This window comes from Urocampus carinirostris, chromosome 2, assembly GCF_059441175.1.
Source record: "Urocampus carinirostris isolate Australia breed hairy pipefish chromosome 2, RoL_Ucar_1.0, whole genome shotgun sequence".
Taxonomy (NCBI): Eukaryota; Metazoa; Chordata; class Actinopteri; order Syngnathiformes; family Syngnathidae; genus Urocampus; species Urocampus carinirostris.
Window position 1 is genome coordinate 26,039,841 of NC_142350.1, and position 27,989 is coordinate 26,067,829.

Genomic DNA, 27,989 nt, shown 5'->3' on the forward strand with positions numbered 1-27,989 from the left:
AATAAAGAATGGCTTGCACACGGTGTGTGAAAGCATTTAGAGAAGTTGCCAGCAGGCTGACTTTGTATTTTTTACCTGAATTCAACTTTAGCAAAGTTCATCAAAGAGCAGCTGCCGCCTGCAGCAAATTCCGTTGGAATCTGCTGTGGCGAACCAACGATAAGTCCTTCACGATAACAACTCTATTAGAAGGGTGGAGAATGACGATGACTCTGTGTACCTAAACAACACACACATATCCTTATCTCTCTGTAGTTTCCTGTCCACGTTGTCCCACTTGCCAGGAAGGGAGTACTTTTAAGATGCTCCATGTGATTTTTAAAGTCACAGATGTCCTGATGTTCAACTAACTTTTCTTTAATTCAAGGGAATAGTAGCACTGTGTCTTTGGCACTGTGGGGAATTATGGCGTTACGTAACCGAGTTATTTTTCAAGTAATGGGGTAGTCTAACACTACTACTACTACTACTACTGGAGGTACAAAAGAAGTGCATTACTTTGTCTAGAACAAATCAGTCATCAGGATTAGTAGTCATGCAAATAATAAATAATCACTGCAATAGACAATAATTTAAAGGCTGTTAAAATGTGTATTTATTGAGATGAAGCATTTGATACAAAAGATCATGGAATAGTATTACATAGATGAGGCAAATATGATGTCACTTCTAGTGATCTTATTAGTCTCTTTGGCCCCAAAAATATTCTATGCCTTTGAATTCAACATGTAAAGAGTATTCTCTTTGAGGATTACACACACGTTTTGTTTTGTTGTGGGACACTTACATGATGTGATCACCACTATGGAACGTGAAACGTAAACCTTAAAAAAAAATGGTGTCATGATGTTATGCATGCTAAACAAAACTTTGCTGTTTGGTAACTGGAACATGAATTCAGGAGTTACATTGAGAATACTACTGACCCTTTGCACACACAACCTATGTGACGACACCATGACGGACGGCAGTAAACCGTACTAAGCAGTACTCCCTGTGGATGAGCACTGAAAAACAAAAACAAAATTGTGCAGCTGTCGGATCAAGTGGCTCACCTTTTGGAAAGCACAAAGAGCTCCATTTAGAGCAAAAAGACTGAAAAAAAATATGGACCGACAACATCAAGGAATGGACTGGTGTCAGCTTTACCACAACCGTCAACAATTATAAAGACTGTCCAGAGTTGCGTCCTCATTGGTGCCCGGACGACCCATGCGGTTAAGGGACTCGTGGATATTCTTCACTAAGATTTAGTCTCTTGTAGTGGTGATCAACTATCCATTCCATCCTTTTTCTGCACTGCTTATCTTCATTATGGTCACGGAGGATGCTGGAGCCCATCCTAGCCATCTTTGTGCCCCTAACTCGTAGGCAGCCAGTCGCAGGGCAAAAAGCCCTTTGCAGCAGATTGCTCGTTTTCATCTGGACAAACTAAATTTATTTGAGTCTGATGAGAAGCATTATGTTCGGCGACACATTTGAGAAAGACCAAACCCAAAAAGAGTGTCAAAAAGTCAGTGAAAGGTGAGTGAGGAAGTGTCATGGTTTGGGGCATGCTCTCTGCAGCAGGAGTCAGGCCTCTTGTACAATTACACGTCTGAGTAAATGCAGATGTGTATAAGAACCTTCTTCGACAGCACATGGTTCCTTACTTGCGTTCATGGAGTAAAGTCCGGCAGACTTCCATGTCCAGCAAAACGGGGAATGAATTTACTTGAATGTGAAAACATTGAATTAATGGTATGACTTGCCTAGAGTCCTGATCTCAACCCAAAGGAGAACCTCTGGAAAATCCTTGGTGACAAAGTTATTGCCAAGAAACCCACTATGATCACCTAACTATGGAGGAGGCTGGAAGAAGAATGTGAAAAACGTGTTGTAGTACATGACATAGACACAATAAAATGCCATTTAACTGTGGAACAATGAAAATGGTATTCTACCAAAACTATTAAATATTTATACAAGTTTTCTAATTTTGATCTTCAGTGTACAGTGGGTGCTTTGCAAACAAATTAATTGTGGCTCATTTTTCCGTTGTGCTTCTCTCAGCATTGTCACAAAGTCCACAAAGGTTTGACACATGTACTTTTAAATAAAACAAAATTCAGTCCCCTGTGGCCCAATGGCTTTAGAACAGTTTTAGGTATCCAAAGAGGTGTCTCCAGTTTTTAGATGATTGGCAAGTTCTTGAATCACATCGTTCTTCCCTATCTGGTCATTTCTCCTCCTTTCCATGATCAGATCCTCCAGGCTCTGAAACTCCAGGATGTGGCTCTTTTTATCAGAAAAGTTCATTTTTAAACAGTACGGCTGTTTTCCGATCCTAATCTCCCCGCCGATTTTAAACTCCCGGCGTCCAAAACGACACCAGGCCGCAAAGCACTCGGAGTTCCTCCAGTAGAGTTCTCGGTCTCTGGAGCCCACATGGTCCACGGCGTTGCGGACGATCACCTTTGGCTGGAGCGCACGGTACCGGTAGAGGTTGTTGACTATTCGGCCTCTTTTACCCTGACTCACGTCAGTTAGAAATCCGTTCTTGATCTCGGCCCGGTGCAAATGGACCACCTGGAAATCGCCAACGTACACGGCCCAATGGGGGTACTGTCCCTTGGCCACAAACTCCAGAATATCTCCAGGTGAGCACTTGTTGAGCAGGCTCTCCGCCGAGTGCGTGGTGGAATCGCCGCCCCTTTGGAACACGCACTCCTCTCGGAAGTAAACCGAACACTCCAAATCGTCTTCGGGGTCGAAAGGTTTCTCTTGATGCCCCGCGAGAGGGTCCTCTGTCGGGAAGGGCTCTGAATTATCGTCCTCCTCATCGCCCGCGTCGCTGGAGAAAATATAAGACACTCCGATACGTGGTCTGTCGTCGACGTCCGGGTCGAAGCCGGAAAGGTCGGACGTGGGCACTTCGACGTAATTCAAATGCGTAAGTTTCTCCACCTGGTTCCCCATTAAGGTGAGAGGTGGACACAGAGCACTGCAGCAGAACCTGCCTACATGGACAAACACATAATTAATCCCTTAACGTTCCTGTAAAACTCCCCTAAAATCCCAATCTAGGACATACCCAAAGTAAATTGAATGCTGCTCTTGAACCGTTTGGAGAATATGGATGGTTTCGGTGTCTTTTGAAAGGAACCACTCTCAAATTTTGTCCCAAACTGAAATAATCACTGCAAGAGCTACTAACATTGAGTAATCAGAGTTGGAACACACAAAAATGGCTTTTTATTCTCGCTTGGTTTCTTTTTGCTATTAGGTGCCTGCAGATGAAAGTAGCATAGGCAAAACAGGTGAGACAATAGCTTAAAGCCTTACTTGCTACCTTATCAAATCTTATTACAATCTGAAAAACTAAACATTGTATTTTCCACATATTTCTAATTGGTGGTCTAGGCCAGGGTTTGGGAACCTATGGCTCTATGGTAAAACGTTAGCTAGTCTGCAAAACAAAAATGTAAAAAGTTAGCTAGATACAATTTAATGTAGTGTGTCTTGGGCAAGTACAGCCTTTAGGCGCCTATCCCTCTCCACTCGTCTGAAACCGGGAACCTTTGACGTGTTAGGTGAATGTGCCAACCACTGCACTACAGAAACATAAGTATACACACACACACACACACACACACTATTTTGCTCCAAAAATGTTAAACTCCATGACATAGAACTTCTTTTTAAAGTAAAGGAAATAGTTACTTTCCCTGGTAAGTAGTTACTTCTACTATGTTCGTAATTCAGTTACTAACTCAGTTACCTTTTGGAAGTCGTAGTACAGGCAGGGGTCTCAAACTCACAGCCCGGGAGCCAATTGCATCCCCCAGAATGATAGTTTGAGGCCCCTGCTTTAACATGAAAGTGGGTTTGCAATAATCTGTGGTTCGTGCAGCCTTCTGAGACTCTTTGTGATTAAGGGCTATGCAAATAAACATGACTTAACTTAAAGGGACAGTGTGTATTATTTCCCGACTAGATGTTGCTGTATTCTTTTGTGCCACGGAAACGAGTGCTAAAAGCACAACGGAAAAAAGATGAAATCGAAGAGTCAAAGTGACCGAAACACAGCACATTACTTATGAAAAGAAGATCAAGAGAAATAAATATGTTTAAAAAAATAAAAAATAAAAGGGACAAAATAGGAAAAAAGAGAAAAGACGTAAATGAAACAAAAAAGACAAAAAGTATAATTCAAGAAAAAAAGCAAAGGAAAATGAAAAAGTAAAAAAAGACATAAATAAAAAATAAGACAAATGTAAAAATGAAACGAAAAAAAAGAGAAATTTGCTTATTTTGGGGTTTTTGTCCTTCGTCTCTTTAATTCCTTTCTTGCTGACTTTCCCCCTACTTCCTTTAAGTCAAGTAATGTTTATTCAAATAATCATAAATAGTCTTAAAGAGCTAGACAGATCACAGATTATTCAACATAAGGAAAATGAAGAAACCTTGAGAAGGGACCGCACTTGAGGTAATCCCCCTTTCCAAGGATGACCAGGTTGCAATGGATGTCGCATGAACAAACATTACATATATATTGTCAACATCAAATATAGGTTGTTCATATGCTATAGAACAGAGGTGTGCTTTAAGCCTAGATTTAAACAGTTCCACTGAGGTTGCAGATCGAATATCAGGAGAAGAGCATTCCACAGCACCGGGGCCCGAATGGAGAACGCTCTCGAACCTGCTGATTTCTTCTTGGCTCTTGGGATCACTAATGGATCTTTTTCTTATTTTATTTTTCATTTCCTAAATAAACCCTTTTAGCTTGTTTTTGTATTTATTTAAGAAAGGCTGGGTAAAAAAAATGAAAGAAATCTTTTTGCTCACTTTTAGTCTCCGTAGTTTGTGGTCTTCCCTGGACTCATTTTTGGTTGCACTACACATAACAGTGTCATCTAGTGGACAAATTTAAAACACTGTCCCTTTAGGAACAGCGGAAAATATATGTACATTTTAAAATTAGCGCTGTTTTTGTGGAAAACCCCATTTGGGCCAACATCACCAGGATCCTAGCTTCGGCAACCCCCGACTCAGTTGAGTTTAAGACCCCTGTCGTAGAGAGCAACTATATCTAATTACTATTTTAGCAAGTAACCTGCCCAACACTGGTTAGTAACAACATGTGTTTTAAAAACTCTTGCATTCTTCTAAGGGGGTTAAGACAAACGGGATCCACCTGTTGCTAAACACGCTATCCAAAGTAGCCTTTCTAATCCATGTCCGTGGCGGAAATCCTGCCCGCTTGCGTGGACAAACACACGGAGTTCAAACGGGCTACTTATGCTCATCTCGATCCGCTAATCCACTATCCCGACAGGTGAGTCACCAGCCACCTGTTGTCTCACTTTCCAACGTGTGCTAGTCCCAAGACAGGTCACTCTCCCGCAAACCGTATCGTCAAAGGACTCACCTGTGGAGAAGAAAATGAAGACTTATTTCCTTTCGCGGGGTTCTCCAGTCCGCTTCATGCCGTTGTTTTGAAGTGTACTCCGCTGTGGGACACTGCAATGCTTTAAGAGGGAACTCGAGGAAGCCTTCTACTCCTGGGAGGCGTTAGGATTTAAAGGCACAGTACGCCTTTTGTTTACCTCATTTGCGCACATAGTCAAGTTTATTTGCAAGGGCTGTACAGACTACTACTACACCACCATTTTGTACATTTTTGCCGTACAAAGTACGTTTATGATGCATTTTAAGACGTGTATGACGTACGAGAAAATCTGGACGGAAAAACGCAAATATGTCAATTATGGCTACCATCCGGTATACACCGACTATCACGAAACGGCAAATCAATCAAGTCAAACGAGTTCGCCGCGGAAGCCTCTATCTCGGTATCGGTTTTTTTTCCGTTGCGAACGAAGCAAGCGGTTTGATGTAGTGAAAGGAAGTCCGTCTCTTTTTAGAGAACCGGATTATTCGTCTCAACTCATTAAAGAGAGCCGGCTCTCAAACGGCTCACTTGCTTTGATGCATTATATTACGAATTATGATGTTGTATGAAGAAGTTAAGAAAAAAGGAAGTATAAAAGGAGAAAATGAAAAAGGACATGTCTGTGGTTATCCCTTTAATCAGTATATTACCAACAATAATTTAATGCAGAAAATGAATTCATAATTTGAATGAGAAAATTGCATGTATTTTCCTTCTACGGTAAACGTCCAAGCTACTTCATTTTTGAACTTTTTTTATAATAAACCTCATTCATGTCAAGCAACTCAGTATCTCACGACAACATGTTAATTAACAATATATATGACATAACGAAACACATGTACAACATGTTAAACTACATAGATTAACACGTTTGTAAGGGCATTGAGCCGTGGAGATTGACAGGTATGCATTAATGTAAATGGTCTGTATTCATATAGCGCTTTTAAAGTCACTGAAAACCCCCCCAAAATTGCTTAACAATTTGCTTCACACTAACCCATTCATACACACGCTCACACACCGATAGCAGTCTCAGCCATGCATTAAGGATTCAGTGTCTTGCCCTAGGACACTTCGACACATTACACGGAGGAGCCAGGAATCGCACCTGTGACCCATTGATCACAAGACGAGTGTTTTACCGCCCCGTTATGCCAATTTTGTTTGTAATGATGAATGTTTGATAAAAAAAAATAAAAAATAGAAATAATGTAACTATTTTAGAAAACCGGTCTTGGCGTCCTCTGCAAGGCCAAAATGGTACTACAATCATCAGCGTCAAAACAGAATTGTGTACACGCCTATTTGCATTTAAAGACGCTCCCCTACTTACGACCATTCGACATACGTGAAACGGTAGATACAAATTTTTATCCGGACATTGCTGTAAGTTAGATTTTGTATCATGTGCACCTTTTTCCGAGTAAACGAAATTACTGTAGTGCTTCTTTCCATCGTGTGGCGCTGCGAGAGGTCACCCAGCATCCACATCGAAGAAGAAATCCGGCTTCTAGTTCCTGGTTCGTGTGTAATCATAACAACATGTAGTGTATTGCTAGCGCGCTATGAACTTTGAGGTTTTTATCGTTTAATATCACGTGCATCCATATATGGTTGGTGTGAAGTGTAAAGAAGAGGCGAGCCGTTTCATTTGAAACAAAAGTAGAATAAGAAAGTTTGGTGCGGTTGAAAATAATGGTCAGAACGCTTTTTTGCGGCCACTTTCTACCACCGAGGAAGTCGCCCAACTCTTGAAGCTCATCTTCCAAAAGTAAATCAAACTCAACTTTATCTTTATAGAGCATACTATATGAAATGTTTATTTTTTAGTGCAAAACAATACAGGTTACTTATACAAGCCTTTAATACTTATATAAAACCTTAAACATACAAAATAGAGCACTGAAGCAACTTACGAACAAATTCTTTGTACGAACGTTCGTAAGTAGGGCAGCATCTGTATTCAACGTACTTAGTAGCTCAATAATCACGTGATAAAACAAATCGATTGTTCAATTTTAGTTGAATTCATCTGCTTGATGCCATTATTGAATAAGATTTCAATGTATTTATTATTCAAGATTTTTTTTAGATAAATATTTGCAATTTTTATAAATATAGTGTATTTCTATATATTACTAAAGTATTTGTGTCATTGTAGGTGGTCTCCCCCGGGCAGTAGTTGAGTGTAGAACCACCACTGCTCATTTTTGGCAAACCACAATCCCAAACCATAACAGAAATGCATAACTTAACCATAAAACTCACCTTGTGCCGTATTATTTTTGCATGAATTGGATGTTCGTTTTAAGCAGGGCCAGCCTGAGCCTTCATGGGGCTCAAGGCAAAATTAGATTTGGGGCCCCCTATTGCTTGATAATATCCATACCTACTAGAACTCATTTTATGTTCTGATCCAGGGACAGGCAACGATTTAGTGTCGGGAACCGCATGGGGTCCAAAATTTTAAGCCAATGGGCCGATCTTGTTGGGAATAAATATACATGCCGACATTTACATGGTATAGTTCTTTTTAACTACATTAGTTAGTCTCATCAAATGGGTTTTAAACCGATTACAATTCAAGAAAAATAATATATAAGGTCCCTATTTTAAACACTTCATTTTATATTTAGTTTAAGCATAACAGTAGTTTTACTTTTTTCAAGTATTTTTTATAGTATTTCTGTAGTTGGATTTTTGTTCAAGTTCAGTCGTTTTTTTGTAGTAGATTTTTTGGTAGTTCTTCCATAGTAAAAAGTTCTTAGTATTTTGGTTGTATGTTGTACTATTTTATGTAGTATTACAGTAATTTAATCATTTGTGTTTTTGTAGAAATCTGTACTCTAAAATTTTTTTCGTATTTTTGTACTATTTCTGTTGTATTTTGTATTATTTATATGGTAGAATTGATTTATATTTGTAGTATTTCTCTAGTAAATTATTACTGTAGTTTTATTGAAGTCTTTTTGTCGTATTTCCATATTACTAATACTAGTAATATGGAATACTAGTATTGCTCTAGTTGTATTTTTGCAGTAGTTTGGTTGTAATACTTCTGTAGTAATATTTTTCTGGTCGTGTTTTGTCTAATAGTATTATGAAGTGGTATTTTTGATGTATTTCCAAATCAGTATTTTAGTAATATTTTTATATATATTTTTGGAGCATTCACATTGTGTTGTTTTTGTCATATATATATATATATATTTTTTTTTAGTATTTTTGCAATATTTCTGTAGTATTTTTCTATGAGGATTTTTGTAGTATTTCTATACTATTTTTTTCCTTTTCCGAATGAAAGCAAAATAATAAAAACTCCAAAACTAAATATCAAATTTCGTGCATAAAAACAGGGACCTATTTTTGCTTTCATTCTGAAAAGACAAATACGACCACAGAAATACTACAAAATCCCAACAAATTTGCTCTAAAACTAAATATCAATTTAAGTGCCTAAAAACAGGGACGTAATATTATTTTGCCTTTGTTCTGAAAAGAAAACCATGAAAATAATATAAAAATAATGTCCATCCATTATCTGCACCGCTTCTCAGTAGGGTCGTGGGGGTGCTGGAGCCCATCTCGGCTGTTTTCAGGCAGTGGCCAGGGGACACCCTGATCTGGTTGCCAGCCAGTCGCAGGGCACAAAGAGACGGACAACTCACTCGCTCGCTCATTAACAACCTAGGGACAATTTGGACCTGCCAATTAACCTGACATGCATGTTTTTGGAATGTGGGAGGAAACCGACGCAGGCAAGGGGAGAACATGCAAAATCCACACAGGGAGGCTGGTAGCTGGATTTGAACTTATGACGTCAGAACTGTACCGCGGACGTGCTAACCATTCAGCTGCCAGGCCGCACAAAAATACTAGTACTGTAAATTCCGGACTATAAGCCGCTACTTTTCCCCCAAACTTTCAACCCTGCGGCTTATTCAGTGATGCGGCCAATTTATGTAATTCTTCTAACGCCCGCCAGCGGCGCTCGAGTACAAAAGCTAAGATTTAGACCGGTGGAATATATGCGCCGAAGAAGACTGCAACTTCACAAAAACTAGCCGCATGCGAAAGGCAACTTTTTCGCAAGTCTGCCAGTGGGTCCTGACAGCGTAGGGCAGCATCAAAAAATCCACCACCACCACCGACTTCCGAAAAGCCGGTCTGCTGCGTCACAGAGAGGAGGGCACAGAATCAGGAGTGGATGGGAGCGTGGGACGACGTCTGTATGACGCAAGTTTCTTTCCGACACTGAGAAAGACGACTTTGATTGTTTCAGTTGTAAGGAGGAAAATGAGGACGGTTTAGTGATTTTTACAAGTACGGTATGTTTTTTTAACAGACCCGTTTACTGTGTTGCGAGCGAGTTGCTACCATTAACTGCCCTGTCACAGGCACTGCTTGGGATGAAAGTTAGATTATTATTATTAAAGCTTTGAAAACTCTCTCGGTGTACCGTCTTTCTTTGTAAATATGTGTAACCATGTATATTATGTATTTGCAACTGTATATTTTTTTAATGTATTTATTTTGGACACTTATTCTGATATGTTTTGGACGGGCGAATTAAAAAAAAGGGGCATAACAAACGCGGGCTGACGGGAAGTGGGGACCGGTAAAGGTGAGTGTTTGTGGACACGGACTCTGCCGGTCTGCATCAAACCTTAAGTACCAGTATCATTTTCCGTTCATTTGGCCGGCTGTGATTTTTGGACTGTGTACTTTAATGAAGGATATTCAGTTACAATCGCGGGACTTAGTCGGGTCTGGGTTAATTTTGTGATTGCGTTACATTTTTTTAATGTGGGCGCATGCGGCTTATATACAGGTGCGGCTTGTGTAAGTACAAAATCGGTTTTCCTCTTAAAATGTGGTGGGTGCGGCTTATAATCAGGTGCGCTCTATAGTCCGGAATTTACGGTAATACTATAATACACAAATATCACTAGAGAAATGCGGCTACCGAAACACTACAAAAAATAATACAAAATATGGAAATACTTTATTAACATTTCTGCTGAGATACTACAAATATACTCCAATGGAAACAACACACACACACACACACACACATCTATCCAAAACAAAAACATGATTACCACCCTTGTTTCGATTACAGATAATAATACATGTTGACAGGTATGTGCCAAATATGTACTGCATTTTATATATTTTAATGAGGCGTAACACATCCATTGTTTCTTGTCAAAGCTTCAATGCAAATGTAAAAATTAAAAGACCTGCTATTGAGTGAATTGAAAACAAAGGTGTCGTTTGAGAAAGAGGAAAGTAGACGATAAGAGAGAGTTTTGTACGTTTTGAATGTCTATTTGCGCCTTTTCCATTTCTTCTCGTTCATGATCTGTCTCTTCAGAGCGTGATCACGGATGAGGTCCGTCTCGTTCACGTCTTTGTTTTCGCAACCCACCACGGGGCAGCTGAAGGACACACAAGTGGTTCTTAGTAGCAAACACAAAAGAGTAAATCATTCTGGTAAAGTGGTTCTTAACCCTGTTGGAGCCCCGGGAACGACCCAGGACACGGATACATTGAACCCCTACTATAGTATCATAAAAAATATGTTGTTAAAAAAAATCAAATTCAATCACTTTTCAAGCACTTTCAAGGCAAACGTTTCAAATGTTCAGTACTTTCAAAGGAAGAAATCCAGTGCCAATGGAAAGAAGCTTTTTTTAACTGTTGTTGATTTTAATGACTAAAATAAAGTCGCTATCTTTCTGCTAGCACATACTTTGTTCGATTGTGAGCTGTTTCTATGATTTATGATCTTTTTGTTTCAAAGGGCTTCTATAACTGACATGAGCTCCATCAAATAGTTATAATAGTTAGCTAAATGTTGGCCTTGTTTGCAGCTAGCCATTTAGCCTTTTTAGCTTTTCATCTGGCTTATTAGTTGTTGTTTTTTTAACTCCTTTTAGCTAGCAATCTAGCTCTTTTTTAATATTTTTACCCGTTTAGCTTTCCAACTAACTATCAAGCTACCTTCTTAGCTTTTTAGCAAGCCATCTCGCTAAGTTTCCATTTTCGAAATGCATCACGCTAATTAGTAACAAAACATAGCTTCACGTTTTAAAAAGGTTGGAGACCCCTATACTAGAGGATCAAATACTTATTTCCCTCAATGAAATTAAAGTTATTTTCTTGATATTGTTTTTAATAGTTTGTCTCTCTTGTTACAATACATCTATAATTTAAAGTATAGTATCATCATGCCTTTAGTGGGCAAACCAACAAAATAAGCAAGGGATAAAACATTTTTTTACTCTCACTGTATTATGACGAATCACTCCTGAGCCAGCTAGATTCCGAATGCACTGATTGGCTAAGCAATATCACATGATCATCTGCAGCAAAGCGGGGTGTGTCATCGGTTGTGGGCATAAGCCATTGTGTCTTTATTTCCGCAGCAGAGGCTTCCACTTAACCCCTCAGATTGCCCGATCAAACCCCTAGGACAGTGTTCTCAAACTTGCTGCCAGGGGGCCAATTGCGGCCCCCAGGGTAATGGTTTGAGGCCCCCGCCTTAAAAAGAAAGTTAAAGGGGGAGTGTGTTATATTTTCCCTCTAGATGTCACTGCGTTCTGTCATGCCACCGAAAACAAATGCTATAAGAACAACAGAAGAAGACAAAATAGGGCGACTCAAAGTGACCAAAACACACCTTATTGCTTCTGAAAAGAGAAATAAGAAAAAAAAACAAAATCAATAAATAAATAAAAGAAAAAGGAGAAAAGAGAAAAATTTAAAAAAGGACAAAAAGTAAAATTTAAGAAATAAAGGGACCGAAAATAAAACAAAAATAGAAAAAAAAAAGAAAAAAGGAAAAGAAAAAAGGACAAAACAAGAAAAAAAATGAAAAAGAAATGAGTAAAAAGGACAAAAAAAGTAGAAAAAGAAATAACACAAAATAAATAAAGGGAAAAAAAGAGAGAGAATTGCTTTTTTGTTTTGTTTTCTTTTTCTTAACATTTCTTATTTCTTCTTACCCATTTACCAAAAAATGGTAATCCTTCTTTTGGTCTTTCAGAGAGAAAGGTTCGGTTAAAATGGAAAGAAAAAGGGTGCTTTCTTCTCACGGTCAGTCTCCATTTTTGGTTTTACTACACGTCTGGTGGACAAATATAAAACACTATCCCTTTAAGAACAGTGAATTGTTTTTATCAGCGCTGCTTTTGTGGTACACCCTCACCCGGATTCTAGCTTCAATGGCTCAATTGGCTTTAAGACCCCTACCCCAGGGTTAAGAACCACTGTTGTAGCACAAGGACAAAATGAGTAGTCTCGCAAAAATGCCATCAGACCGCCACACCACAAACAGTCCTTTTCAAACTGACAGGAATAATATTGGAAAGAAAATAAAAACATGAAATGTTCAATGGTCTTACCAGCACTTCTTGTTCTGCTTGTGCCTTGTTGCGATGAGTAATTTGATGGGTTTCTCATCATAGTGATGGTTGCACTTCTTATTCTTCATCGGGCTTATCATGTCTTCCTGAATGATGTAAATGCATAGACAATGACGTAAGGTAAAGCGGGTGGGTAGAATTAATAGGCGAGGAACTGTTCAAGATTTAGCACAATGCTGGATTTTGTTCAGGGTTCATACATCTTTTCATTTCATTAGTCTTTGGTTCAGATTGTATCAAAAATCTTGGTTATTTGGGATGACGTGAAAGTACAGCACTATTGATTGATTCATGCCAGATTTCTCCTTGTAAATTGCATAATGTAAAATCATTTCACACACTCTCCTGATAACATTATTTATCAACCAAACTGTTGACCAAAGGCCAAATTGTGTAGGACTCTAATGTGCATCTTTCAGTTCCTACATCTTTTCTGTCAAATTTTTCTCAAAAGCCTCAAGATCTTTCTGTTGATCTTGAGCTGCTTTTCTGAGCCCGTTTATTTTGAAAGGAAGTATGGGCTGCTTTTCGCTTCAGCTTTTTCTGCATTGCTGTCAGCAGATTTTAAGAGCTGGGGCGGCAGTAGCTCAGGAGGTAGAGCGATTGTTTTAGGATTAAGGGATCCCAGTTCGAATCCCGGCTTGTCCGTGTTACATGCCGAAGTGTCCTTGGGTAAGACACTGAACCCCAATAAGCAGGTTAGCGCCTTACATGGCTGCACAAATCACAGCCGCTATTGGGAAATGTCAAGCACAATGTAAAGCGCTTTGGGAAGTCATTGACTTGAAAAGCGCTATATAGAGGACTGTCTCAGAAAATTAGAATATTGTGATAAAGTTCTTTATTTTCTGTAATGCAATTAAAAAAACAAAAATGTCATACATTCTGGATTCATTACACATCAACTGAACTATTTCAAGCCTTTTATTATTTTAATATAGCTGATTTTGGCTTACAGCTGAAAAAAACTCAAAAATCCTATCTCAAAATATTAGAATACTTCCTCAGACCAAGTAAAAAAATAATTTTATAACAGCAAAACTAAATCAAACATTTGAAAATGTCCATTTATGCACTCAGTACTTGGTTGGGAATCCTTTTGCACGGATTACTGCATCAATCCGGCGTGGCATGGAGGCAATCAGCCTGTGGCATTGCTGAGGTGTTATTGATGCCCAGGATGCTTCGATAGCGGCCTTCAGCTCATTTGCATTTGTAAGTCTGGTGTCTTTCATCTTCTTCTTAACTATACCCCACAAATTCTCAATGGGGTTCAGGTCAGGGGAATTAGCAGGCCAATCAAGGACAGTGATGCCATGGTCAGTGCACCAGTTACTGGTGGTTTTGACACTGTGGGCAGGTGCCAGATCATGCTGGAAAATGAAATACTCATCTCCATAGAGCTTTTCAGCAGATGGAAGCATGTAGTGCTCTAAAATCTCTTGGTACACAGTTGCATTTACTCTGGACTTGATGAAACACAGTGGACCAACACCAGCAGCTGACATGGCTCCCCAAACCATTGCTGACTGTGGGAACTTCACACTGGATTTCAAGCAACTTGGATTTTGCTCTTCTCCAGCCTTTCTCCAGACTCTGGCGCCTTGACTTCCAAATGAAATGCAAAACTTGCTTTCGTCTGAAAAGAGGACTTTGGACCACTGTCCAGTGCTTCTTCTCCATAGCCCAAGTCAGACGCTTCTTCCGTTGTCTTGAGTTCAGAAGTGGCTTGACCATGGGAATACGGCTATTGTAGCCCATTTCCCGGACACGTCTGTGAACTGTGGCTTTTGATACCTGGATTCCAGCTTCAGCCCACTGTCTTTGAAGCTCCCCCAAATTCTGGAAGCGGCTCTTCTTCACAATTTTGTTAAGGCTGCGGTCATCTCTCTTGGTTGTGCAGCGTTTCCGGCCACATTTTTCCCTTCCAACAGACTTTTTGTGGATATGCTTTGAAACTGCACTCTGTGAACAGCCTGCTCTTTGAGAAATGTCTTTTTGTGTCTTACCCTCCTGATGGAGGGTATCAATGATGGTCCTCTGGACAGCAGTCAGATCAGCAGTCTTCCCCATACTTGTGATTTAGTTTACTGAACCAAGCTGAGTGTTTTTAAGGCTCAGGAAACCCTCGCAAGGTGTTTCGAGTTAATTAGATGATTCAGGTGATTAGTTGAATAGCCTACTTGTATACTTTTTCATGATATTCTAATATTTTGAGATGGGATTTTTGAGTTTTCTTAAGCTGTAAGCCAAATTCAGCAATATTAAAAAAAAATAAAAGGCTTGAAATAGTTCAGTTGATGTGTAATGAATCCAGAATGTATGACATTTTTGTTTTTTTAATTGCATTACAGAAAATAAAGAACTTTATCACAATATTCTAATTTTCTGAGACAGTCCTGTAAATGCAGATCATTTCATTTCACAAACAATGTGAGGTTTTAACAACCCTTCTCGACAATCTTAACAGCAATCAAGCATATTCACAATTTTGTTATGTAACATCTTTGATAGTGTCAATAGAATGGCAGCCACTCCAGCAGCTCCCGTGTTATTTTCGATTGTTCTCGATTGTTCTCAGCTCAGGGATGCTGCTGGAAATGTGAATTTCCCTTCGGGGATGAACAAAGTATCTATCTATCTATCTATCTATCTATCTAGATCCGTCCGGTTTGAAAAAATTCGCGTGCTGACGCACTTTTCCTAATGCACCTGAAGGAGGCGATGACGCTTCACTTGACAACGCCAAACAAAGCAATGCAACAGCGTCATATTGAAGCCAATTAATCTATATTTCTTATAGCGTGGTCTGTCGAGTCAGATTACCAAGAAACATATGTCTGTGAATTTTAAGCATTTTCAAGCACCTCACACAAAATTCAAGCATTTTTCCTGAACTTGAATAACATGACATAAAATTCAAGCATTTTCAAGGATTTCAAACACCTGTGCAAACCCTGTACTGTTGCTATGACAACATAGAATCAAAGTTGCCAACACCCTATTGTTTTCTGGAGATATAAAACAAATACCGTCTAGTCACAAACATTGTGGTTGGAGATTAATCCATTGAATTAAAAGTAGTTGATCAGTTTGTTTTTCAAAAGTCAATTGACTGATCTTTAAATTGGGATCAAAATCGTTAAACAAAAAGTGTATGAGCTCTATAAATCCCCTTTGGGAAAAATATCTGGAGCAGTTTCGGTAAACATATGGACTACGCAGCGCTCGGGTTAAAGTAAACTCAATTTTGTCTTTACACAAGCCGCCCCAGATTTTAGACCGAAGGCTTAAACAGCAATGAAAGCCCGCACATTGGCACACATCTGGCGTCAACCGCAATGGAAACGTGACATTGATGCCTTCGCCTGCAGCACGGTTAAATCTTTTAATATGATTACCATTTCTTTTAGGAAAATGATATATAATATGCTTATGAATCTGCTCTGTATGTAGAGTTAAATGTCATTATATAGTTTTTATTTTTTCATTGTGAAACAGTCAAACACTAGAAAGATGAAAAATTCATGCCAATTTTGTTTGTAACTGAGCAATGTTTGATAAAAGAAAAAGTTGAACAAAAAAAATTAAGAAAAAACAGTCTTAGCGTCCTCTGCCTGGCCAAAGTTGGACTACAATTCTCAGCGTCACAACAGCATTGTGTGCACATTTATTTCCATTTATTCAACATACTTGGTGGCTAGAGAATCACGTGATAAAACAAATCGATTGTTCAATTTTAGTTGAATTCGTCTGCCTGATGTCATGATTTACTGTGATTCCAAACAAGATGGAACATGTCAAGCTCGGCAAAAAAAAAAAACAACAAAAAAACTTTTTGAATAATCTTGAAAAGAAATTGTATGGTTAGCAGGGAATTTGCTAAAATCTGCATTTTCTATTAAGGCGTGAAACAAGGATTGTACCTGGGTCAAAGGACAGATGAAGTTGACTTGGGTCTGTGTCACAGTAACTTCCTCGTCCATATTTATGTTTCCAGACTCCTGGATTGCTGAAAAACAACCCACACCAACTTATTTATCCAATTTTAGACCAACCAAAACTGTCAGTGATTAAATAAGTTAAAATGTAATTCTACATGTAAATAAGTATGTGACAAAAGACAAGTATTTAAAATAACGTGTGAGTACGGTGATGTAATCAATAGAGCTACAGGTAATGTTTTACTACAGAGGCTCGATGTTCTTTGTGATGCTGCCATTTACTTTGTAACAAATCTCCCCACTGGACTCAGAGTACAACAACAAAAAGAGCAGAGTTGGGTACAGGAGCCAAAATGTTATTCAGGTAAAAGTACTGCTTCTTCAGAATAAAGGACTCAAGTAAGTGTAAAAAGTAGTTATCCGAATTGTTACTTGCCTAAAAGTAAAATAGTGCTCGGTGTAGAAACTGCTCAACTACTAAGTAACTGTAGCAACGTCCTTTAAAAATAAAAAAACAGTTCATTTGATCTTCGAATCATTAAAGTCCATCCAATCAACAATTAATTACGTTAAATTTAAAAACAGATTAAAATAATCAAGGTAAATTCAAGTGCTGTATGATTGTGCATGTTTTTTTGTCATTACTGGATGAGGTTGCAAGGCTTCAATCAGACTTGAAAGATGGTGTGGCAAACACAGAAAATGGTTGGGTGGGCCTCACTCACACAAATCAGGCCCAGCTTGTCCAAGTGTTGCTTGTGTTACCCGCAATGGGGCAGCAAAGGCTATGATTTGGGCATTTTTTAATAAGAGTATCAATTAAGCTTTCTGTGTGTACTCAGTTTGCTTAGGTGAACACTGTGGATTAAAATCTAAATAAAAGAACACATCTATAAGGCGGAGACAGACCCGTACTACATGGAGATTTGAGTAACAGGTTCAACATAGCCTAATGTTGGGGCGTAATAGTAGTTTCTTCTTTACAAACATACTCAAGTAAAAATAAAAATTATAGTGTTTTATAAGTAGACCTAGAAGTACAAAATAAGTAAATGTAACTCGTTACAACCCAGCGCTGACAAATGGATATACTAATCAATCTTCAAAATAATACAAATCTTGCAATAATCCATAATGTATGCATTCTATTCATATTACGGTCATTAATCGAGACGCACACAAGTAGGCTTCATATAGCATACTATAGTGGCAATATTGTAATACATGTTTAAAGTTCGTAGCTGTTCATTGATCGCTGTAACCAGAGCACCATTGTGAATGAGATCCTGGTTTTAAGGAATTTCTCCATGTAAACAAAATATTAAATAGAATTTAAAATCTGATCTCTCTTTCTACTGGTTGCGAAGTAAGACACGCTTCAAACCTTTTGTGTTGTGTGGCATTGGGAGATGACTGAGGAATACCACCCTTATTAGTCATGTGAAAATGAGTTAGATATTAGTTATGTTGAAATTCTTATTTATTTAATGTCAAAGGTTTCAGAGGGCTATTAAAGTTTTATCTTAATTTCTAACATGTTTTTTTTGCACGATTCAAATTTTGTTACGCCAATTTTTAAGCTTTTGCAGCAAATAAATATCAGCTCCAAAAATCGTTTATCGAATAATTAGTATCAGTATGGGCTTTACAAAACGTATAACGGTCAATTTTTATGCAGTTGCCAAGACATATGATTTTTGGATCTTGAGAAAACATATTTGTGGATCGGAACAATATGTATGATCATTTTTTAGACTGATCTCTGCCCATAAAAGGTGTTAAAATGGTAGGGTATAATTACTGTAATATGTAGCTTACATTTTCAGTTGCAGGAAATGCTCCCCGTTACAATTTACTGCTGGGAAACACTACCTTAATTTTTTGCATAGCGCATAACAAATGTCCATAATTGATACGTAATCCTTGCACCAATACACATTTCATAGTGCCTTGTTTAGGTGTAGCATGCACCTGTCCAATTGGCCGTGACCCATAGGTGGCAATGACGCTTCATAAGATAAAGCTATACAAACTAATGGCATCTGCCATGAATCACAGGGGAAGAAGAAATGCGATGGCAAAGCCAAGCCACCGGAGAGCAGTGTTGCAGTCATTTTTAAGACGACTTGTTGTGAACAATTTCAAGCATTTACGAACACTTCACCCAAAATTCAAGCACTTTTTTAATCCTTGAAAACACAACATTAAAATTCAAGCATTTTCAAATGTTTCAAGCATCCATAAGAACACTGTTAGCCGTTTAGTACCTTCGTTGCAACAGCCCCTGATGGCTTCCTTAAGCGCAATTATTTTCTGGTGAGTCTGTAGGTCAGTGTCTGAAAGTTGGCCAAGTCTTTCTGTGAAGGTCTCCTTCACTCTGGAAGAGATGGCAAACAAATCCTCTTTTTGCTCTTCAGTCACCTGTGGAAAACGAATGCACTAGTTCACCTTCACCAATCGTGCTGTATATCAGGGTTCGTGGACCTTATTCATTGCCAAATTCAAGCACTTTCAAGGCAAATTTTCGAGATTTACAGCACCTTCAAAGGAAGAAATCCAGTGCTGATCAAAAGACATTTTTCAGGTTTTTTTTTACTTTGAAGACGAAAATGAAGTCGCTATCTTGCTGCTAGCACATAATCTGTGCTATTTTGAGCTCTTCCGTTCTATGATGTACGATCTTTTTGTGTCAATGGGCTGCTATAATCTCACAAAAACTCTGTCCTTCTCCCTCAACAATGCACACGCAGCTTGGCTACACCACACTTGTTTACAAGGAAGGAAAACATACAAAATTCCCAATTTAAAAAAAAAATGGTGCATGATATTTTATTATTGTTGACAATATACCTTAAAAACCAAACCAAACAGAGGAGCCGTTAGGGAGCTGAGCCAGAAGAGCTGTTTTTCTAAGTAGAGCTGTCCTCTTGCCTGCAACCACTAGGGGGAGGTGACCCTTCACATGACAACGCTATAATAGCAAGCCAACAGAGCAAGCGTTGCCAGCGTCATTTACAGTTTTTTTCTTTCCCAAAAATAAATTTTGTTTTCTTCGTCTATTGCGTTGTCAATAGAGTCAGACTGCCAAGAAACATCGCAATGGCAACAATTTCAAACATTCTCGAGCACATCACCTAAAAGTCAAGCATTTCCAAGGATTTCAAGCACCAGTACGAACTTTAACTTTGCCAAATATCTGTGTCACTTTTGTGAATAAACAATATTACCTCAGCTGTGGCTTCATGTACGGTGTCGACAAAGCAATCTATTTCTCGGTCCAGTTTGGCACAATCCAACATGAGGGTCTCAATCTCTCCGATGGCAGGCATTTCCGCTCCTATGCATAACAAAAATGTTTTTAATCAAAAGGACATACAAAATATTTTAGGCAGCCAATGATGCCGTGCACCAGATAAGTCAAGAGTTCGGCGCAGAATACTCAGAGCATTGATTAGGCCAGTGGTCTCCAACCATTGTGAAGCTGAGAGCTACATTTTGTTAGTGCAAAGGGCACCCATTTTGATATGAATTTCTTAAATAGCAACTCACCTAGATTGCTTGCGAAATAGCTTATGAAAGTAGCTTGATAGTAAGCTAGAAAGGTAAACGGGTAAAAAAGCTGAAGGAGAACCAGATAGCTAGCTAAAGGGGTAGAAAGCCACCTAACTTGATGGACAAAAGGCCAAAAACAAAGCTAGATAGCTAGCTATAAAGAGCCCAAAATTTAGCTCGACAACTAGCAAGAAATGTGAAAAGCTAGCTAGATAGCTTACTAAATAGATACAAATAAATTTGATAGTAAGATAGAAAGGTAAACAAGTAAAAAACTAATAGGGAGCTAGACAGCTAACTAAAAAAGTAATAAGTCATCTAAATAGCTTGCAAGAAAGCTAAAAACAAAGATAGTCAAGTCATGTTTGTTTTGTATAACCCGTTTTCACAGAGTCTCAAAGGGCTGCACAGAGCACAGATTATTGCAAACTACAGACTATTATTACACCATCCCCTGATCTAAAACCTATATGAGGGCAGGGAAAAACACAAAACCTCAACATGGGGTAAATGAAGAAACCTTGAGAAGGGACTGCACATGAGGTAATCCCCCTTTCAGGATGACCAGGCTGCAACGGATGTTTCAATAACAAGTAATACACATATATTGTCAAAGGTAGAAAGGATCCAAAAATTTAGTTTATGATTAACCAAAAAGTTAAATTTTAGCTTGATAACATGCAAATAAATGTACAAAGTTAGCTTGCTAAATAGCTGAAAAGGTCGGAAGATAGCTAGCTACAAAGTGAAAAAGGTTGCCAAATAGGTGCTAAAAAAACTGCACATTTTTTGCTCATCTACTTTATAAAATTGATACATTTAAATTCAGTTTGCGGTGTTCCTGTAAGATAAATAAAAAAAAGATGAATAAATGATTTATGTGATGTGATGAATTGTCCAAATAGATTCGCATTCTACTCTCTAAAGGCGAAGAACGTTCCAATGTCTCGCCGCATGTTCTTTTCCAGAACCAGACTGATTATTCGGAGTTCGAACTTTGATAAAAATAGAGCTAGAGAGAAGCAATGCAGTTGAAGACATTTATTACAAAGGTTTATTATAAAGATAAATACTTAGTGACCTATTTTAATAATCTAACATATCTAAATAAATTGCTTAAAAATAATTATCAATACTTTTAATTGTTTTTTGTCCATAAAACTCATGTACAGGAATTTATTAATATCAATTTCTAATCTAACAACTTATGTTATTACTATGTTGTTACTCTGTTATTACCAGGTTAATTCTTAAAAATAGGGGTTCGATGGACTCAGTCAACCAACAAAAAAGAACAATTTTACTAGAAAATCACATTGACCCAGCACTGGTAACCTATTTTTAGATCAGGTCCACGGGCACCTCAAATGTCCTTAGGTGGCACCCTGGTGCCTGCAGGCAGCACTTTGTTGCTATTTGCAGTATGCAATTTATTTCTGCTTTACTATCTCCTTTAAACCATATAAAGCCCCTTAAGATTCCTGTAAAATTCGTCTAAAATTGAATTCTGTTCCTGAACCTTTTGGAGAATATGGACGGTTTTGGTCTCTTTTGAAAGGTAACACCCTGAAGGTTTTCCCAAACTGAAAAGATCACTGCCAGTGCTACCAACATTGAGTATTCCGAATTGGAACACACAGAAACAAAAATGTTTTTTCTCACCTTAATTTCCAAGATTTGCTCCCAGGAGAAGATTCAAATATTAATCAAGGTATTTTTGTCTTGGTTTATATTTGGGGGCTTAGTGGGCATTTAACATCATCAGCAGGTAAACATTTTATATTGTCATTGCTCTCTTTTTCCCTTTTGTTATTGTGTTTTTAAAAGTAGTCAATAGAAGGAACCTTCATGGTGCCCCGAGCAAAATTAGATTTGGGGCCCCCTATTACTTGATAATTTCTATACCTAGTAGAACTCATTCCATGTTCTACTCCAGGAGTGGGCAACTATTTGGAGTCAGGGGCCGCATGTGACATGTTATACTTCTTTTGAAATAGATTTGTTTCATCAAATTGGTTTTGAAACGACCACAATTACAGAAAACTAGTATATTTAGTCCCCGTTTTACACAACTTAATTTGTTATTTACTTTTGAAGTATTACTGTAGTTTTTTCCAGTATTTCTAAAGTCGGATTTTGTTGAAATGTTACTGTATTTACTGAGACACGGCTCCCCATGGTAGAACATGTACCATGAAGACTTTGAAGAGAAAAAAAGAAAAAAGATTATCAGGATGTATATGCAGAAAAAAGTACTTAAAACGTAGTGCTTAGGAAAAGCTGGCCTAACCTATAATTATGTAATGAAGAATTGTGCATTGTAACAACAGCGCAATCCCCCACATCTTTTGCCCTTTTGTTTTTTTTGTTGTTTTTTTTACTATTTTTGTAGTATTTCTGAAGTAATATGGATGTAGCATTTCCATAGTAGTATTTTTTAGTATTTCTGTAGTACTTTTGTTGTATTTCGAAAGTAGATTTCATTGTTGTATATCTGTCATATTTTCGTATTATTACAATAGTTCTATGATGATGGTATTTTTGTAGCATTACTGTAGTATTTTTTTTTGTATTATTGTACTCTCTCTGTTGTATTTAGTAGTACTTCCATACAAGAATGTTTGCTGTATATCTGTAGCAAAATAATATAATAGATCCCTGTTTCTAAGCAGTATTTGTCATATATAGTTTTGTTGTATTTCTGTACAAGTATTTTTAAGTGGAAACACATAGTGACAACAAGGACAATGTTGGCGCCAAAAAAGTGAACCACTCTTGTGGGCCCCCTAGCGTTTGCGTGGGCCGGCTCTTTAAGACTTGTCATTAAGGGCTATACAAATAAACATGACCTGACTTAATACTTTGAAGACCCCTGCTGTTGTCTGTAAAGCCCATTGAGACTTGTTCTGACGAAAGGCTTTAATATACACATAAACCTGACGTGACTTAAAGCGGAAACCTCAAACACAGACGAAATATATGCATGTTACCCTGCTCCTCCATGATATCCAAAACGACCGAGGTGGCGATGTCCATTCCCGTGACGAGGTCGGCCTGACATGCCTTTAAGTTGGACAGAGCACTCCGCACAGCGCTCAGACTTTGAGACATACTGGGGGCGCTACAAAATAAGACTTATAACGAATGAAATTATTTGGCAGTAGACATTTAGGCACGAAACACCAAACAAATACGTCAAAATGTTCTACTTCTGGATGGGGTTTCTTTTCAAGTTAAAGTATTCTTATTTGTATTCTTCTTCGGCTGCTTAGACTTCTTCTTCTTTGAGTTGAACTGCGGTTGGCATCTGTCACTTTGGTGGATTACCGCCTCTCTGCTGTTTCCACATAGGTCTCAGGGGTATGAGTTTCACGATTAGCTTTTAAAAAATATGTATCGTTTGTGCTATTATTTTGTATTTTTTTGTTGCACTATGGAATTACTATAAAAAAAAAATCTACAAAAATACTACTAAAATACTGATTTGGAAATACATCAATTATACTTCTACTGTTGTACTAAAAAATACAAATACATAATACTATAATATAAAAAAACTACTGGAGAAATATTACTACAGGAATACTACTACAAGAGGTTTACAACAAATATAATACAAATTACATCCATAGCGATACTAGAAAAATTATCATATTGAAGTATAACAAAATACTATAAAAATAAAACTTCAGTAACACTGTACTACAGAAATACTAAAGAAATACTGCAGATATCGAACAAACATTCTCATATGGAAATACTACAAAATACAACTAAAAATAGTAAAAATAATAATAATAATAATAATACAAAATTCTATAATCAAAAAATTACTGTAATAATACAACAAACTAAAAAAATACTACAGATATACAACAACAAAAATACTTTCAAAATACAACAATAGCATTACAGAAATACTAAGAAAAGTTCTACTGTGGAAATACGACATACAATTACTTCTGAAATACTACAACAATAGTACAAAAGTAAAACTACAAAACTTAATAAAAATCTGACTTCAGAAATACAAAGAAAACCCCCTACAGTAATACTTCAAAAGTATATATAACAAATGAAGTGCTTAAAAACGGGAACAGATTTACTATTTTGCTCTGATTGTGGTCGTTTCAAAACTAATTTGATGAAACAAATTTCTTTAAAAGAAGTATAACATGTCACATGCTGCCCCCGACACCAAATAGTTGCCCACCCCTGGAATAGAACATGGAATGAGTTCTAGTTGGTATACAAATTAACATGTAATAGGGGGCCCCAAATTTCATTTTGCTTAGGGCCCCATGAAGGCTTGGGCCGGTCCCCATCACAGTGAGATTTTGTTCATATGTGCTGCCTTTTGATAGTTTCAGATATCTTTTACAGAGTCCATTGTCTTTTAAAGAATGCCTTCTTGTCATTTTTAGTACAATTAGAATTCTACAGACAATTCTTCTTTTCTAGAGGACCAGAATATATAGGATACAATTTTAACTACAGTTTACAGTCAGGGTGTCACACCAGCAGACCCTGTTTTGGTTATAAATCACGAAACAATCCTTAAAAAAAGGCTCATTAAACAATTTAAGTTCGCTGTTGAGACACTTAAATTAACTTAGCTAATCACTGAGCCCTCCACATTAGCATGCTTTATATGCTCTCTCCCAATCAAAAAAACACACGCATGATTGACAAATTACTGTTATGATAAGAGCTAATGTATCAGTCTACACCTGAACGGGCTTCCCTTAAATAAGTTACCTGCACTTTTTAATCACACACATGCTTTTCGAGTTTTTCGAAATTTGAAAATTATCAGTGGCTTCATTCCTTTTTCATTGATTTCTTAAACAGATTTTTACAGGAAATACAACAAACTAATTTTCAATTTATGGGTTTTTAGTTTTTTTTACCTCTTTATCTTTCTACATTAGAAACTATCAACATATTAAATAGACCAGCAAAAACTAGCTAACAATCAAGCTACCTTTTCAGCTATTTAGCAAGCTTATCTTGCTAGATTTTTCTTTTTTTTTGCATGCTATCTAGCTAACATTGTACTTTTTTCTTTTTGCTAGTTATCAAGATAAATTTTGGGCTCCTTTTTTAGCTAGCAATATAGCCTCAATTTTAGCGTTCTGTTGACCATTTTACCTAGCTATCTGGCTCCCTTTTATTTTTTACCCATTTAGCTTTCTTGCTAACTATCAAACTACCCTTTTAGCTATTCAGCAAGCTATTTAGCATTGTATTCTATCTAGCTAACATTGTAACTTTTTTTGCTCGTTATCAAGCTAAATTTAGAGCTCCTTTCTAGCTAGCTATCTAGCTTTGTTTTTAGCTTTCTATCCCACTTGTTAGATGGCTGTTTACTCTTTTAACTAGCTGTACCAGCTCAGTAGCCTAGATGGTAAGGCGCCCGCTTTGAGACTGGGAGGTCGGTGGTTCGCGCCCCGGCCGAGTCATTCCTAAGACTTAAAAAGTGGTCGGCGGCGCCCTCTGTTGGCTGCGGCTGCATCGGCTCGCTACAACGGGTCAGGTGCAATCGACATTTCGTTCTGTGTACGTTGTTACACAGAATGACAATACAAGGAAATTATCATTATTATCATTATACTACTACAGTTTCCGACTAGTTTTCTTTCAAGATAACTATTAAGCTACCTCTTTATCTTTTTAAAAAGTCATTCAGCAAATTTGCCATTTTGGAAATTCGCTCATTAGTAACAAAAAGTATCTCTCAGCTTAAAAAAGGTTGGAGACCCCTAACCTGGACGCAACCAGCAAGGACGTCACAACTAGGGTTGCCAGAATGTTGTTCACGTGGTTAGAAACTATCAGTATATGACAAATTTAAAAGACCAGAAAAACCAAAACGAATTTGAGTAATAAAACAGTATTCCTTATATTGCACAGTTAACTGCATTTCATTGAAATCCAAAACACTTTACCTCAGTGATTTTGTCTCCAAGATAATACATTCACATTTCATATATTCTCCTCTGCGTTTGGCCATGCTCAACATGTGTAAACAAACTGTCTTTTTCTGTGGTGTGAAATGCGGCACTTTCTAAGAACTTTCTAGAGAAAATTGCTCTTAATTATATTTATTTGCTTCCCAATCTAATTCGGAGGTTACCGATTCGGCCAGCAACTAGTGCTCACGGTTCATTTCAATAGCATTTACCAAATAAGGAAGCAATACTCTAAACATATTTTAATTTTAGCTTTAAATTATCGATTTTTCAGTTCATTGATATGGATAATGATTGATCAGTCCAGAAGGAAAATAGTAGAGACACACAAATAAATAATGTAATCAGTTTGATTCTAACAAAATGTTTTATTTAACATGTCAAGGAAATTTAGTTAAACAAAAGAATAGGCACATTGTACTCACAAACCATCGCAGAGTTAGCAAAGGGGGAGGGGGGAGAAAGTCGGGTGCAAAAATTTAAATACTGAACAGTAAACACGGTTTTAAGATAATCAACTCATTTAAATGATCAGGAATTACTTTCATAGCTGGTCAGAAATGAGAGATTATTTGCCCCTCCACCAAAACAAGTTGGTGCACTTTCTTTTATTGATTGACCTCACTGGAACAAAAGGCATCTTGTTGGAAAAATTGAAAAGGACCTTCTTCCAGACTGTCGCCGCATGGAGTCAGGGCCTGCTCATCTAGTTTGTGGCCGCATGGAGTCTGGCTTTGTCTGGTTCTATTGTCTCCAGGAGAACCAAGGCCTGTCCTCCTCCAGGTGGGAGAACGCTATCCTGATCAACCGGTCTGGTCCCAGGAGTTGAAGTGGCAGCGAGACACGGAATGTCCACGCCAACACTAACATATTTAGTTGCATAAAGTTCTTCCCATTACAATTTATCACTGGGAAACGCCACCTTCGTTTTTTACATCGCCTGTAATGAATGTTCATGATTGATACCTAATCCTTGCACTAATACACATTTCATAGAAAAAGAATTGTATTTATTGTCATTGATATCAACGTTGTGAAACTTTGTATGCAACGAGAAGAGACATGGCTCTCCAGGGTAGAACATGTACTATGAAGACTTTGAAGGGAAAAAAAGATAAAGATGATCAGGATGTATATGCAGAAAAAAAGTACTTAAAACGTAGTGCTTAGAAAATCTGGCCTAAGTTATAATAATTATGTAATGAAGAATAGTGCATTGTAACAACAGCGCAATCCCCCACATCATTTGCCCTTTCTGTTTCAGAATGCCAAGTTGATGAGGATAAAGTCAGGTATCATACAACTACATCTATTCACCTCTGTGGGTTTCCTGTCTGCTTGAATCAGCTAGGAGTCAAAGATGCGCAGGAAAGCCCAGAGTACACACATTATATATATATATATTATATGCCCCCTAAGGACAGTTGAGGTGCCCAAAGACCTGTTCTGAAAAAAGCTCCCCAGTGCTGGCTCATTGTGATTTTTCAGTAAAACAATTTCTTTATTGGTTGACTGGGTCTATTTAATCCTATTTTTAATAATTAACCTGGTTATAACATAATAAAAACATAGTAATAACAAGTTAATATTTTAGAAATGTAAAAAAAATTCCAGTTGTTGGGCTTCATGGACAAAAATCTCTACCTAAGTA

The 27,989-nt window shown here is 37.7% G+C and overlaps 2 protein-coding genes and 1 long non-coding RNA gene across 5 annotated transcripts; 1 reads left to right on the top strand and 2 right to left on the bottom strand.

Moving 5' to 3' along the window:
- Window positions 1–571: 571 nt before the first annotated feature.
- Window positions 572–5,831, bottom strand: LOC148371523 (protein LRATD2-like). Its single transcript, XM_088326051.1, has 2 exons — window positions 5,414–5,831; window positions 572–2,999 (listed from the first exon to the last, which is right to left on the bottom strand). Exon 2 carries the CDS (start codon window positions 2,956–2,958, stop codon window positions 2,143–2,145), a length of 816 nt encoding a protein of 271 aa, XP_088182177.1. The 5' UTR covers window positions 2,959–2,999; window positions 5,414–5,831; the 3' UTR covers window positions 572–2,142.
- A 4,595-nt stretch (window positions 5,832–10,426) lies between these two features.
- nsmce2 (NSE2 SUMO ligase component of SMC5/6 complex) lies at window positions 10,427–23,693 on the bottom strand. Of its 3 annotated transcripts, XR_015849468.1 has the most exons (7): window positions 23,357–23,693; window positions 20,042–20,151; window positions 19,082–19,235; window positions 16,797–16,882; window positions 12,850–12,956; window positions 12,654–12,714; window positions 10,888–12,572 (listed from the first exon to the last, which is right to left on the bottom strand). XR_015849468.1 is itself a non-coding variant. In XM_088326056.1 (6 exons), exons 1-6 carry the CDS (start codon window positions 23,475–23,477, stop codon window positions 10,770–10,772), a joined length of 690 nt encoding a protein of 229 aa, XP_088182182.1. In that variant the 5' UTR covers window positions 23,478–23,681; the 3' UTR covers window positions 10,427–10,769. The 3 variants fall into 3 exon arrangements, 2 of the variants coding, with proteins under 2 accessions (XP_088182182.1, XP_088182183.1); XM_088326056.1 differs by lacking the exons at window positions 10,888–12,572; window positions 12,654–12,714 and adding an exon at window positions 10,427–10,881 and having other exon boundaries at window positions 23,357–23,681; XM_088326057.1 differs by having other exon boundaries at window positions 10,888–12,714.
- Window positions 17,143–27,960, top strand: LOC148371525 (uncharacterized). Its single transcript, XR_015849470.1, has 3 exons — window positions 17,143–17,213; window positions 20,758–20,909; window positions 27,603–27,960. It is a non-coding gene; the product is annotated as an uncharacterized LOC148371525 (long non-coding RNA).
- The last annotated feature ends 29 nt before the right edge of the window (window positions 27,961–27,989 follow it).

Coding starts and splice junctions, on each gene's coding strand:
- LOC148371523 (XM_088326051.1), bottom strand. CDS start 2,958: ATGGGGAACCAGGTGGAGAAACTTACGCATTTGAATTACGTCGAAGTG.
- nsmce2 (XM_088326056.1), bottom strand. CDS start 23,477: ATGTCTCAAAGTCTGAGCGCTGTGCGGAGTGCTCTGTCCAACTTAAAG. Junction 16,883..19,081: donor CAGGGGCTGTTGCAACGAAG/GTACTAAACGGC, acceptor GTTGTTTTTCAG/CAATCCAGGAGTCTGGAAAC. Junction 10,882..12,849: donor AAGCAGAACAAGAAGTGCTG/GTAAGACCATTG, acceptor TGTGTCCTTCAG/CTGCCCCGTGGTGGGTTGCG.